Source organism: Neomonachus schauinslandi, chromosome 10, assembly GCF_002201575.2.
Source record: "Neomonachus schauinslandi chromosome 10, ASM220157v2, whole genome shotgun sequence".
NCBI classification, from domain to species: domain Eukaryota; kingdom Metazoa; phylum Chordata; class Mammalia; order Carnivora; family Phocidae; genus Neomonachus; species Neomonachus schauinslandi.
The window spans coordinates 29,286,992-29,300,327 of NC_058412.1; the positions used below are offsets into that span (position 1 = coordinate 29,286,992).

At 43.4% G+C, this 13,336-nt stretch overlaps 1 protein-coding gene across 1 annotated transcript in view; it reads left to right on the top strand.

Moving 5' to 3' along the window:
* Window positions 1-286: 286 nt before the first annotated feature.
* Window positions 287-13,336, top strand: part of VIT (vitrin) — a 75,761-nt gene continuing 62,711 nt past the window's right edge. The window contains exons 1-2 of the mRNA XM_021697711.1: window positions 287-413; window positions 5,565-5,636. Coding sequence (XP_021553386.1) covers window positions 287-413; window positions 5,565-5,636 — 199 coding nt within the window. The remainder of the gene's footprint in view (window positions 414-5,564; window positions 5,637-13,336) is intronic.

Below are 13,336 nucleotides of genomic sequence, written 5' to 3' on the forward strand. Positions count from 1 at the left end.
GGAATGGAGGACAAGAAACAAAATATTATAACAAAAGATGCCCCTATTGCTCTTATCATTCAGGAAATTTCAAGAGTTTGGGGAGCTATGACCTAGAAACTTAGCCAAAAGACCAAAATATGTATTTACTATGAATCAAATATCACACAGTACTGTCCAATGATCCCCCCAAAACCCTCTAAATTAATGTCAATTAAGTGTTTAATATATATCAGAGCTAGCATGTTTGTTTTAGACATCCTTGAATTTAAGAAACAGCAGAGTTTCATGCTGTCTTTGGAGCACCATGTTTAATCAACAGCTGCGCTTACGGGAAGCAAGTGGAATGAATAAACAGGCTAAGACAGGAGCCAGCAAACTTGCAGTCTGGTTCCAGCTTCTTCCCCTGAAGAACTGCAGCTTTAATCAAGGTGGTAACCTTGACCTTTGTGTCCTTTTTATAAAATAAAAGGATAACCTCCAAAGCTCCTCCCAGCTTTAGTCTTCTGTGATTTGAAGCATAATTTTATGATTTATACGATTGTAGAGAATGAGTTGTCCTGTCTTTGCTATGAAGCTCTGATTTATATGATACTAGATGTTTCACTGAGTACATAATACCAAATTAAAGTATGGGGGAAATTTGAACTGCTTTAAAATGATCAGCTTTGTAATTCAGTTTTCAGGAAGGCACTGTGGACACTTAAAGAGAACCAGAGCTGGAGAATGTTTAAAGTGGTAAAAACAGATTTTAATCAGGAACTACTGCAATAGAGGGGATCTCACTATAGAACTGGGCACAATTCCAAATACAACAAGGAACACGGAGATTTGTATCCGAGCAGCAGGTTGCAGGGGTCAGTGGATGGAAATTACTGAGAGAAGACATCAAGGGTGGGGGATTCTTGCTAAAGGCAGACCACGGTGATCAGATATCAAGGGTAGGGATTCTCTCTAAACAGGATTCTTGCTAAAACCAGGTGATGCAAGACCAACAAGGAGGAAGACTGAAGCCCAAGGTCAAAGGCCAGTTGGGAAGAGGGCTTGGAGGAGCCCCATTAAAGTTTGGTCAAGGAGAGAGTCTTCGTCAACACCACTAGAGTTGGTATCTTGAGGGGCCCTGGAGTTTATGGGCTACACAGAGGCATTTCTATAAAAGTTGTAGACACATAATAAATTTTCAGTAAGTACTTCTTGATTCAGTCATTGATTAGATGTCCTGGCACTTCATGTCTTTCTTGAAAGTAAGTGAATTCTGATTAAAATTCATTACTGGCCGGAAGACTAGGATATGAGTGCCCATTAACCATACTGATGATTTCGGTATGCACTTTTCATTGTCATAAGTCTATGGGATTTCAATATGACCCAATTAAAAAACAATTTATCTTGTCTTCTTTAATTGTAAAAGAAACATATTCTCTATAAAATATGGGATTTATATATGGAATATACTATAAAATGGGAAAAATACACAAATACAAAATAGAAATGACAATGCCATCATTATTACCATTTGGTATGTTTGTTCTACTTATTTCTCTCTGCATATATTCTAATTTTCTCAGAATCATCCTTCAGGTTAGAGCTGAGCATTTGCCAGTTCATCTAGTATTCTTTAACACATCATTTGTAATAAATGCTCAGAATACCCCTACTGTTGGGACATTTCCAACATTTCATTATTTCCAGATTGCCATTATAAATAATGCTATAGTGAACATTTTTTACAGAAATTTTTGGCATATCTCTAATTATAACTTGGGATATATTCCTAGGGGTATAATTTCTAGGACAAAGAATGTAACTATTTTTAAAGCTATTGAAATATATTACCAAATAGCTTTCCAGAATGACTCCACCTGCTTAGCTTCACCAGCAGTGTACCTAAGTGTCCCAATCTCAAATCCATGCCAGGATTAAGTATAATCTTGTGTTCAGTATTTACTGACATGATATGGGAAACTATCCCGTTGTTTGGCTTTAGCTTGCATTTTTTACCATTAATGAGATTGAACATTGTTTTAAGCTAATTCATTTGCATTTCTCTATAAGCTATATGGACGATAATTTATTTCAATTGAATTTTAAAACAATTATGGCTCAGCCACCTGAACTGTACGGATGGCTACTCTAGAGAGGAAGAGAGTGAGAAGTGGGAGGAAATCTTTTATTTGAAAAAGTAATTTCAACATTCAGTTTGTGTTGAAATTTCAAGCACCGCTGTCAAAGGGTGAGAACTTCAGTCAATGTTATTCAAAACTAGAACACCGAATTTTTAACAGCTGAGAAGTATTGCTGCAAATTTCATAAACCATGATTGCCTTGGAACTTTGGACTCTAGACTTAATTTCCTCAAGCCTTCTAGACACTAATGGCCTAGTAGCCTGATAACTAGCAACTCCCGCAGAAGGGAATGGCTTTCAGACCTGTGGTCCACTTTGTACTTGGAAGTGAGTATCAGTCATCCATCCCCGTGCTCTGCCTGGCTTCCTAAGAAAAGTGACACAAGACTGATTTTTCCCTTTCCCGAATTCAACACTCAGTTCATACCTCAGCGTAGCAAGAGAAGCCTTACAGATGAGAAATGAAGACTCTGGGGCACAAGCACATTTTCAGCCTATTGACCAGCCCTCCCCTTGAGGAGTGGTTTCTGGGGAGTTTTAATGAACAACCATCTAAGCCTAGGAAAGGGCCTCTGTGTACCACTGAAAATAATGACTTTATTAACCACTGCGGTAAAACTGAGCCCAGCTATGCGTGTTTGCAGCCTGCAGGGTCGTGGGTGAGCAAATGCAAGTGATGGGGTGGTCTTACTGAAATATTTATAGTCCTAATGATATGGAGACTTATAAACCACTTGCCACAGGCAGAGGCCCAGAAGGACAGTATTTGATTTTCCAGAAGAATTGATACCCAAGTTTATGACTATTTCAATTACCCTTTCTAGTTAACTTGCTTAATTTTCTTCTACATATTTATTTAGTATTTGTTCTTTAAAATATTCTAGGATTCGTTGTTTTTGTGTATAAAACGAAGACGTGTCTTCACACAGAGTTAAATGACACAGAGACTACTATAAAAATTAGACCTCCAGGACACACACCCACCCAAACCCCAGAAGTAAATAACACCTAAAAAATGTCTGCCTTCATTCCGCTTGGCTTGACTTGTGGTTCCTACTCAGTTCTCTTTCATGTGTCTGTTCTTGCAAGACATGGTATGTCAGCTGTCCAGCCTCAGCTCATGCTACTGGTCAAAACTGGGGGCAATTCACGAGCTGCACAATTGGTGCAGACTAGCTAGATAATCACAAGATAAATAAAAATTTTCTTAACAAACCCTGGTGGCATTTTCCTTCAAAGTTATTTGCCAATCAAGAATTCCTAATTCCGGGACGCCTGGGTGGCTCAGATGGTTGGGCGTCTGCCTTCGGCTCAGGTCATGATCCCGGGGTCCTGGAATCGAGTCCCACATCAGGCTCCGTGCTCAGCGGGGAGCCTGCTTCTCCCTCTCCCTCTGCCTGCCTGTCTGCTTACTTGTGATCTCTCTCTCTCTGTGTCAAATAAATAAATAAAATCTTAAAAAAAAAAATTCCTAATTCCATTTATGCCTAAATTGAATATCTGTGTTGTGATAAACACACACACACACACACACACACACACACACACACACCACGAAGTAGAATGCCTATTTTGATTACTCTATCGCTCCATGTTTACCTCTGGAGTCCCAACCCTACCCAGAAAGTGAGTTTCTCAAAAAAGTGGCTAAAATAGAGGCAAGTTAAGCAGTGGGTGAGGTAGAAGGATGCTTGGAGAGGAAGGAAGAAGAATAGAGAATTGGCTAGCCTTTTGAAAGGAAAACATTGCTTTTCCATCTACAGGTAGAATTAGCGTCGGGACAGAGACGTGAGCATTTTCAGACGTTACTACTAAAAAAGTGCTATGAGAAATGTTCACAATACATATCGAAATTCTAAGTGGGCATATATTCCAGACAAGAAATCTTATTTGGAAATTTATTTAAAGGAAATAAGGGTGCCTGGGCGGCTCAGTCGCTTGGGCATCTGCCTTGGGCTCAGGTCATGATCTCAGGGTCCTGGGATCAAGTCCCGGGTCGGCCTCCCTGCTCAGTGGGGAGCCTGCTTCTCCCCCTTCTCCCTGCTTGTACTCTCTCTCGCTATCTCTGTCGCTATCCCTCTCTCAAATAAGTAAATAAAAATCTTTTTTTTTTTTAAATAAAGGAAATAACAAAGGATCAGGACAAAGAGGAAGCTATTTATATTAAGTCAGAAGTTGACTAAATTATGGTACATCCATACATTGCAATCCTTTCAGGCACTCAAAATTACTGCGAGAGGAACATTTAATGACAAGACAAAATGTTTGTATATATCCTTAAGTAGAAATAAGTTAAAAAACATTGTAGGGCACCTGGGTGGCTCAGTTGGTTGGGCAACTGCCTTCGGCTCAGGTCATGATGCTGGAGTCCCAGGATCGAGTCCCACATCGGGCTCCCTGCTCCGCAGGGAGTCTGCTTCTCCCTCTGACCCTCCCCCCTCTCATGCTCTCTCTATCTCATTCTCTCTCTCAAATAAATAAAAATCTTAAAAAAAAAAGTTATTAAAAAAAAAAAAACATTGTAAACAGTGTGAGCATGACCAAATAGAAAAAATGAAAATATTGTATCTTTTGTGTTCATCTATGTTTTCTGTACTGTTCCTGGTGTTTTTTACATTCTTCTGTGAGGAACATGTACTATTCTGGTAATAAGAAAAAACTGGTCAGTGTTATTTTTTAAAAACACAAGGCTCAAGCTGGTAGTGAGACTTTGAACTAAAAAGGATAAAGAGTTCCCCGTTCTTCCTCTGTTGTTATGCTTCCTCAAGAGAGTAGTCTCCCAAAGCTGCTGAGGAGGAAGGTCAGCTACGTGCAGTTGACCTTGACGGGGTACAGAAGCTGGTGCTACTCCAGCGGACCACCAGGGGACACTCTGGTCTCCCTTCAGACCCTGTGACCAGTCCCCCTCTTCTCCCCGGCCCACGTTCCCCTCGTCTTCCTTTCCCCGACAGCCCTCCCCTGGGGCTTTTCCATAGCCCCTCCCTTCTACCTTCCTTCTCTCCCTCACATGCACACATACGCATGCGCATGCGGCTCTCGGACCAGTTGAAAATTAGCCATTTGGAACCCCAGTGTGGAGAAGAGGAAAGAGCCGAAGAAGCGCTTAGGGCTCACCCTACCTCCATCGTTTATTTCTGGCACCAAGCAAATGAGTGTACTTCTCGGGTCCCCCATTTCCTCCTTTGGAGACTAGAGAGGGCAGACTTGGTGTGGTGAAATACAAAGCAGCAGAACAGAGGACAGGTGCCCAGGAGGTGTTTTTGGAAGGCCTCCTTCAGTAGGGGCCAAGATAAGTACACAAACTATTCATCTTATTTCCTCAACCTTCATTTAAGGGAACATTAGTTCCACCTATGAGACTGTTTTAACATGTGATGGAAGCAACAATAAGGGTCAGAAGAGAGAAAGTGTTTGGGTAAAATGATATTGATTAGATTTTCTTTCATTTCTTCCATGTAGTTTTGCTGGCGACTGGAATACACTCAAATAAAGACACGACTCAAATAAAGAAGATCAAAAGGCCCAAGCTCGGTAAGGAAAACTGCAATTCCTCATTAGCATAAGGCTTGTGCCTTCCATGTAGAGGGCTGTTGTACTTGTTTCAGATAATTTGGAAGGTTTGGGGACTTTTTGTCTTACTTCAATTGCTTTGCATTCAGACGGATTAGTTAATGATTATTATTTATCACCTACTTCATTCCAAAAAGCATTTGAGATAGGAGTGCTGATTTTAGGTGAAAGATATGTGGTTCCATTATATTGGAACATTTCAAAATGCACGTACAAAGACCAGGCAACACTGTGTCTCTATGGTTAAGCTGGAGTAGGTATTTTCTTGCCATTGAAAATGTCAATTCCCCATACGAGAAAATTTAGTCTCGCTAATACAAATCTGCCCTCCTCCCAGCATGCTCTGGGATCAGAAGGTAAATCTCACAGCAAAGCCCAAAAGGTTTCACACCTAATCAGTGGATAGAGGAAAAATAAATTTCATTTTTGGATGGTATATCAGTTAAGATTAGATGACAGGAAATCTAGAATAACAACTGCTTAAATAAGACCGAAGTTTCTTCCTCTCTCCTGTAAACATAGTCAGTCTGGGCTTTTATGGAAGCCTCAGAATCTTCAGGGACCCAGACTCCTTCTACCTTGTCATTTTGCTTTCCTCAACATGGCTCTCAATTCATTGTCCAAAATGCGTGCCCCAGCTCCATCCATCATGTCCATGTTCCATTCGGTAGGAAGGGATGAAGAAGGATGTATATCCATCGCTTTACAGATAAGTCCAGGAAATCAAATATACCACTTCTCCTTAAATACCACTAGCCAGCATTAAGGGAGAATGGGAAATGTCTTGATTTCAAGCATCCACATGCCTAAGCTACAAGTAAGGGGTTGTATTACAGGAAAGAAGGAAGAATGGATATTGGAAAATCACTAGCAGGACAGGACATAGAAGGAAATGCTCACATTCAAATGCTGTAAACACACTGAGATATCTGGACCTAAATTTGTAGACTTGATGGAGGCTTAGTTAAGGCATATTTATAAAGGACCATAAAAGAACATCAGCAACATTAATAATCCAAAATAAAAGAAAGATATTTGCTTCACACACCATTCTTTTTTCCTCCTGTTCCTTTAAACCCTCCATTTGGGATTTCCTGTTGAAATGAGACCAAAAGGGCAGCCAGCCACAGCCTCCAAGCCTAAAATACTAAAAAGGAGTCCGTTGCTTATTTATTCCTGTCAGTACCGAGAGCCAAGAGAATCAGCCCAGGGGCAGATGTGTGTTCAAAACAATGATTGGGTTAATACGGAGACAAATGCACACCCAAGTATGAATTCCTTTGGGCTGTTTCCAATATCTTCATTAACTCATATACAAAAATCATGAAAGGTTCCATGATTACCATGACAACGGTTTTCAGTGACTATGAAAGGCTGTGCTAAATGACCCAAGGGCAAACCTCTTTGAGAGATCTCAAATGGATTGAGTTTCTGATATGCTAAATCCTAACCTTATACTCAAAATCTCCCTGGTGATGCAGCACATTTGAATCAATAAATGCACGAGGCCTTTTCTCTAATGAGAAACCTTGGCACAATCATTAAATAAGGGGGTGGGGGGGAGATACAATGAAGGTAATAGGATATTCCCAAACCATGGCAATATCTGGTTCTTTACCTCAGGAGTATTAACAACTACCAGTCTAGAGCTTGAAGCCAAAGCAATTTTCATTTTTTCTTTTTAGTGTTGTCAATCTGCCACTGGGGTAGGTGACTGATGGCAAGGAGGCACACCATTCATTCATTTTACGAGTATTTACTGGGTGCCCACCAAGTACCAGGCACTATGCTAGACTCCCAGATACAACAGCGATTGAGACTCAGCCTTTGCCCTCGCAGAGCTCAAAATGTAGGGAGAAAGAAACACAAGTCACCAGGCAGCTAAAGGTACTCCAGGAACATGGAGAAGAAGCTGTATATCTGGGAGGGCTTCCTGGAGGAAACGACACACCTACACTGATATGTGAAGACCAAATAGGTAATAGACCAGGCAAAGATGAGGAGGAAAGAATGTTACAAGCAGAGAGAAAACAGCATGCTCAAGGCCTGGAGAGTGGAAGGAGCTAAAAAGTAGTCCAATATGACTGAAATCTAGAGTAGGAAGTGAATGTGTTGAGATAAGAGATGGGGGGGTAAGCAGGTGTGGGATCGTGGAGACCTTTGTTACCATGTCCAGGAATCTGGACTTCCTCATGAGGGCAACCGGAATATCTCCGTGCAGGTTATGTTGGTTGCAGTTAGCATAAATCCAAAAGGAATTTTTGTAGGACATGGAGCGGCTCGCGGCGGGTTGGCAGCTAGAACTCAGTGGAACTGTACCCCAGATGACAAGCCCTCAAGAATCAGTACCTCTGCTTCTCTCTACGTGTCTGCCTCACTGTCTCCCCTCTCCTCTCCCTGTCCCTCCGTCTCCCCCACTCCCTTCCCCCCTCCCCCGGCCCCCATGCACACTGTGTCTCTCAGTACTGAGTCCACATTCCTGGGAGAGAGAACCTCATTGCATCATCCCAGGCTGCAGGGTGGTTCTCAGAGAAGAGTAAGCTGGTTAGGGTTGTGCTAGGGAAATAAGACCATCCTGCCAACCAAAAAACCCTCCCTGCCAACAAATGAAGAGAGAGGAGAGAGAACGCCATTTGTCAGTGAGAAAAAGCTTGGAGATTTATACGCATACACGGGTACGGTGAAAGTGTCTACCATGTCTGAGCGGCATCTCACACAAAGGGGTCCAGCCAAGTGGGGGACAGAACAATTACATCTCTTATCTCCTTGAGAGATGATTGTGCCTGTCTCCTGTATGCCTGGATGCCCCTGAGCTCCTTCTGGAGGTAACATCACCATTTTACTCTTACAGCTGATACCTCAGAGTACATCTTACAGGGAGCTGCTAAAGGGTTTTGAGCAGAGAACGGAAATCATAAAAGCCAGGCTTTAAACAAATCACTCTGGCCCCGGTGTGAGAACAGCCTGGGCCAGTGCCCCTCAGTTCCTAGACCGGCAGCACCTGCGACCTTCTGCCCAAAGCCCCCACCCCCACCCCCACAGCCAGACTGCGGGAATCAGACCCACTGGGGCTGGGGTCCAGCCCTCTGTGTCTTAGCAAGCCCTCCAGGAACTCCAGTGCCTGCTGACATCCGAGAACCCGTGGAGCAGAGAGCTATCCCAGATCAGGGTTGCTTCCAGATTCGACTGTAAAATCACGGGTACCCTTCAGTGCCCTCTGGCCTCTCCTCTAGCCAGCCCTCCACTGGCACCAGTGTTCCTGCAAGACGGACGGTCCTTACCACCCGGAGGACTGGAGGTGAAGTAACAAGAAGAAAGTGATCGGAGAGTTCTGGTCGGTGGCCACTGACCCCTACTACGCATGCAGCACGGCTCTTGAGTCTTGAGGACCTAGTGCCCAAGACCCAGTGCCACGAGCTGGCAGAGCCAGATTGGAAATGCAGGTCTGTGTGAGGTTCCACCCCGGAGGCTGTTCCCAGTCCCTCTGCCAAGCCAGCCAGGGCTGCCTGGAGGCAGAGGGGGTGTGGGATGATCACAGGCTGACCAAATAGGAAATAGAGTAGAAGAGCTGTGCAGATAACAGGAAAGGAGGAACCAGCATGGGTATCTTCCTTTGGTCTGGCCAGAAGCCATACGCCATATGAGTGCGTCTATTCGGTGTACAAGTAGGGTCACTTTGCTTTAGGCAACTGTCACATTCTCTCCCCCATACTTCTTTTTTTATTTCTGTTTCTTCTTATCTCCTTTTCCTTTTTCCAATTCTTTGGTCTGCCCATGGCCCTCCCAGGGGCCCTCATGGACATCACTCAGCTCCACTGGGGGCTCTTTGAACCAAGAAGGTAGTACATGTAGAAAATAATCTTACATGGGGGGATTTACAAAAGGGAAAACAAAGATTTAAAAAGAAAGAGAGAGAGAGAGAAAGAGAAAGAAAGAAAAGAAAGGAAAGAAAGAAGAAAGAAAGAAAAGAAAGAAAGAAAAGTTCTTACAAATCTCTTCCTTCCTTCTTACACATGCCCATTCATTTCAAGCTGATATTTTGCTTTCCCATACACAGTTGTATTGGGCACAATGTTATTCCACCATACTTGGCTTATCACCACTTCATTTTCTAAATCAAATCAAGTCGAACTCCAAACTGCCAATTTCCAGGGGCTGAGAAATTAAAATTCCATCATTACAGGGGCTTCCTCCTTCCCCGAACCAGCCCCTAGAAACCTTGTGCAGTCAGCAACATCCAGGGAGATCCCCTGCACTGCTCAGTGTCCAAGCCCATGTTACCTGTAGAAGTTGGGCACTCCATTGTTTTCTGAATGGTGGCATCTTGGGAAAGATGGGGCAGTCCCATGCCTAAGGCTTCACCCTGAGGGACACCACCCCAGGTATTGCTCCAAGATGATGCTCCTCCAAGGCAGCTGTTAGGGAACAGGATCATTTCCCTTACTGGGACCTACCTGCCCACTCCCACCTTCCCAGTCTTAGATCATTTCCTCTCCAACACTCTTTGGGCCAACCAAGCACAGTGCCCTCAAACAAGGGGAATTTGGAGAGGCTAATGCCCAATGCCTGAGGGAGAGTTTTCTTTGGGCAACTCTGCCCTCTCTCTTGCAACCTTGAGTTCCAGAGGTGTTTAAAGACAAATGCCTGACTACCTTCTTAGAATAGTATGAAGGAGTGGCACCTGGGTGGCTCAGTCACTTAAGTGGCTGTCTTTGGCTCAGGTCGTGATCCCTGGGTCCTGGGATTGAGCACCATATCGGGCTCTCTGCTCAGCGGGGAGCCTGCTTCTCCCTCTCCCACTCCCCCTGCTTGTGTTCCCTCTCTCTCTGTCAAATAAATAAATAAAATCTTAAAAAAAAAAGAATAGTATGAGGGAAAAAATACAATGAAAATAAACATAAGTTAATGTCTCAATAAATTAGCCTGCTGTGTGGTCCATGGTAAAGTTCACCATACTCTATGAAATGAGAGTTTCACCAAGTTTATGTTTAGAGGTGATTTTTCAAGGTTCTCATTTCCCCGTTATGTTTCCAAGCCATGGAGCTGGCCTTCCTTAGAGGCACGTCAGTGGTAGATTTAGTCAGCACAAACCTGTTCAAGCATTTTCTAACAAATGACCAAAATGTGGCTACATTTTTCTGGATTGTGGAAAGCCTCAAATAATGATTGAAGGGTTTAGGTGTGTTCGTAACACTCTTCTCTGAAGGCAGTCACGATACCTTATGAATTTTAAGGATTAACTTCATTTATGTGTAGATTACGTGTTCAGAAAGGGCCTACTCTTCAACTCATGAATATTTCAGCCCACACTGTAATAAACACATCATACGTTTCCCCTTAAACTATGTCTGCCAACAACTCTCGAACAATCCCTGCCCGTCAGTGCCTGTAGAGAAAGAAAAAAGCTTTTAAGTTATCAAATTTCCTCAGTAGCTTTTCTACATGGAAGGAAGCCCCAGAATAGTCTCAGAAGCAATGGCTTCAGCAAAGAGTGGGTTCAGATGAGGTGGCATCGCATGGTGAGAGCCATGACGATCAGCTCCTTAGAACGTGGTACCAGCTCTCCAGCCTGCAGTCTCTCTGACTTCACTGAGCACCCAATCTTGTGTCAGATAAAATAAAGTTATGCCGAGGTGAGACTTCCTGGACCCAATTCCCTTTGCCAAACACACACTAAACTAGTTTGGATGGTTCCTGTGTGTGCCGCACTTCCTCTGTTTTGTACTTATCACCCATTCTTTTTTTTTAATATTTTATTTATTTATTTGCCAGAGAGAGAAAGAGAGAGAGAGCACGCACACAAACAGGGGGAGTGGCAGGCAGAGGGAGAAGCAGACTCTCCGCTGAGCAAGGAGCCCGATGCCAAATACATGAAGACCTAATTAGTGTTCATTGAGTATATGTTGAATGAATGGACAGACAAATGAACAGTAAAAACAACAACAAAAATCCACTATAAAATAAAGCAAAATGTGGTGATTATTACATAAGAATAACAAGGGATATATGAGTAGGGTTCATACTGATTTCACGAAGGAGCATTTGAGGTAGGACATGAACTATAAGTAGAATTTTACAGACAGAGATAGGTGGAGGGCTTTCCAGGTAGACTAAGCCCAGATATCCTGGGGAAAAAGTGGAAGGTGAGGTCAGGATATAGTGAGTGAGGTGGTTGGTTTAAGCGTGGTGGAAGTCCTGGGAGATGCAGCTGGGACGTGCGTTAGGACTAGGCAAGGCCATTCAGAGAAGCTTTGTTCTTGGCCATTCATTAGACGGTGGGGACCCTCAGAGTCTTCAGAGCCATCTACATGATGAAGACAACAATCAGCAAGATAGACAACAGCAGGATGTTCTCCACAGGCAGTGAAGCTACATTCTGAAATATTTCCACTACGTTTGAGTCTGTTGAAATAGTCTTAGCTTGCGGTGAAATGTACAACCTTTAATTCACATAGTTCTCTCCAATAAGTTAACCTTAATACCTTGTAAGGCACGGAAAGATCTTTGCGATCAACCTTGAAAGGTTGATGATTCCCAGCAGTACTGCCTTGGCCATGAAGAGGTAATTGTTCTGGGACTTGGTTATTTAGTGCATTGGACACTGATGAAGAGATATACAGCTCGAGGTGGTTGTTGGATTTGGGTATAACACGCACACAGCTTCTTGAGTAGGTTCGCATGTTGTTAGCTGCAGCAACTTATAAGTAATCCCCAGTGTGTGCTAGCTTCTTAGACACCTGGTGCCAACACCAGTGCATCCTCTGCACAGATCGGTGTGTGCGCCCTTTCTCAGACCATGAAAAAGGAAGAGGATTAACTTTCTAGCCCTCCTTCTAGGGGTGAGAAGAGAGGTGCAATTTCTTTTTTTTTTTTTTAAGATTTTATTTATTTATTTGACAGAGAGAGAGAGAGACAGCTAGAGAGGGAACACAAGCAGGGGGAGTGGGAGAGGGAGAAGCAGGCTTCCCGCCGGGCAGGGAGCCCGGTGCAGGGCTCGATCCCAGGACCCTGGGATCATGACCCGAGTCGAAGGCAGACGCTGAACGACTGAGCCACCCAGGCGCCCCGAGAGGTGCAATTTCTTAGTTGGTAAACTCTACCATGGCAATTCTCAGGAATAACAGGAAAACAATGGGATAAATGCACAGATGCATACACACACACATACACACACGTGTGTGCGCACACATACACATAACCTCTATGCAAGAAATATTCACCTGCTGATGGTTGTCAGTGATCTTTGAGTTCAGAAAAGTCCTGTAGGATTAGAGTAGGGAAGAGCAATTTAACTCTTTCTCTTCAGTTATGGAAGAAGCAACCAGGTGGAGGTGGCAAAGTCTTGGCTTTAGAGCCAGAGGGCCTGAGTTCAGGTCCTCCCTCTGCCACTTACTTGATACCTGAGCTTGAGCAAGTCAACTCACTTCTCTGAAATATAGAAACAATATACTTCTCAAGGTTTTGTAAAGATCAAGTGAAAAAATGTGTATTAGAGTCCTTAGTGAACTAGAAATAGGTTATTTTTAGAGACACAAACTTTTGCAGCTGCCCAAAAGCTGTGTTGCCACAGATAGATGAACCTCCGCTATCCAATCACTCCTTCCTCACTGTCCTTCCATGGCATATGGATAAAGGTATTGTCTCAAGCCTGGTCAGAAGGA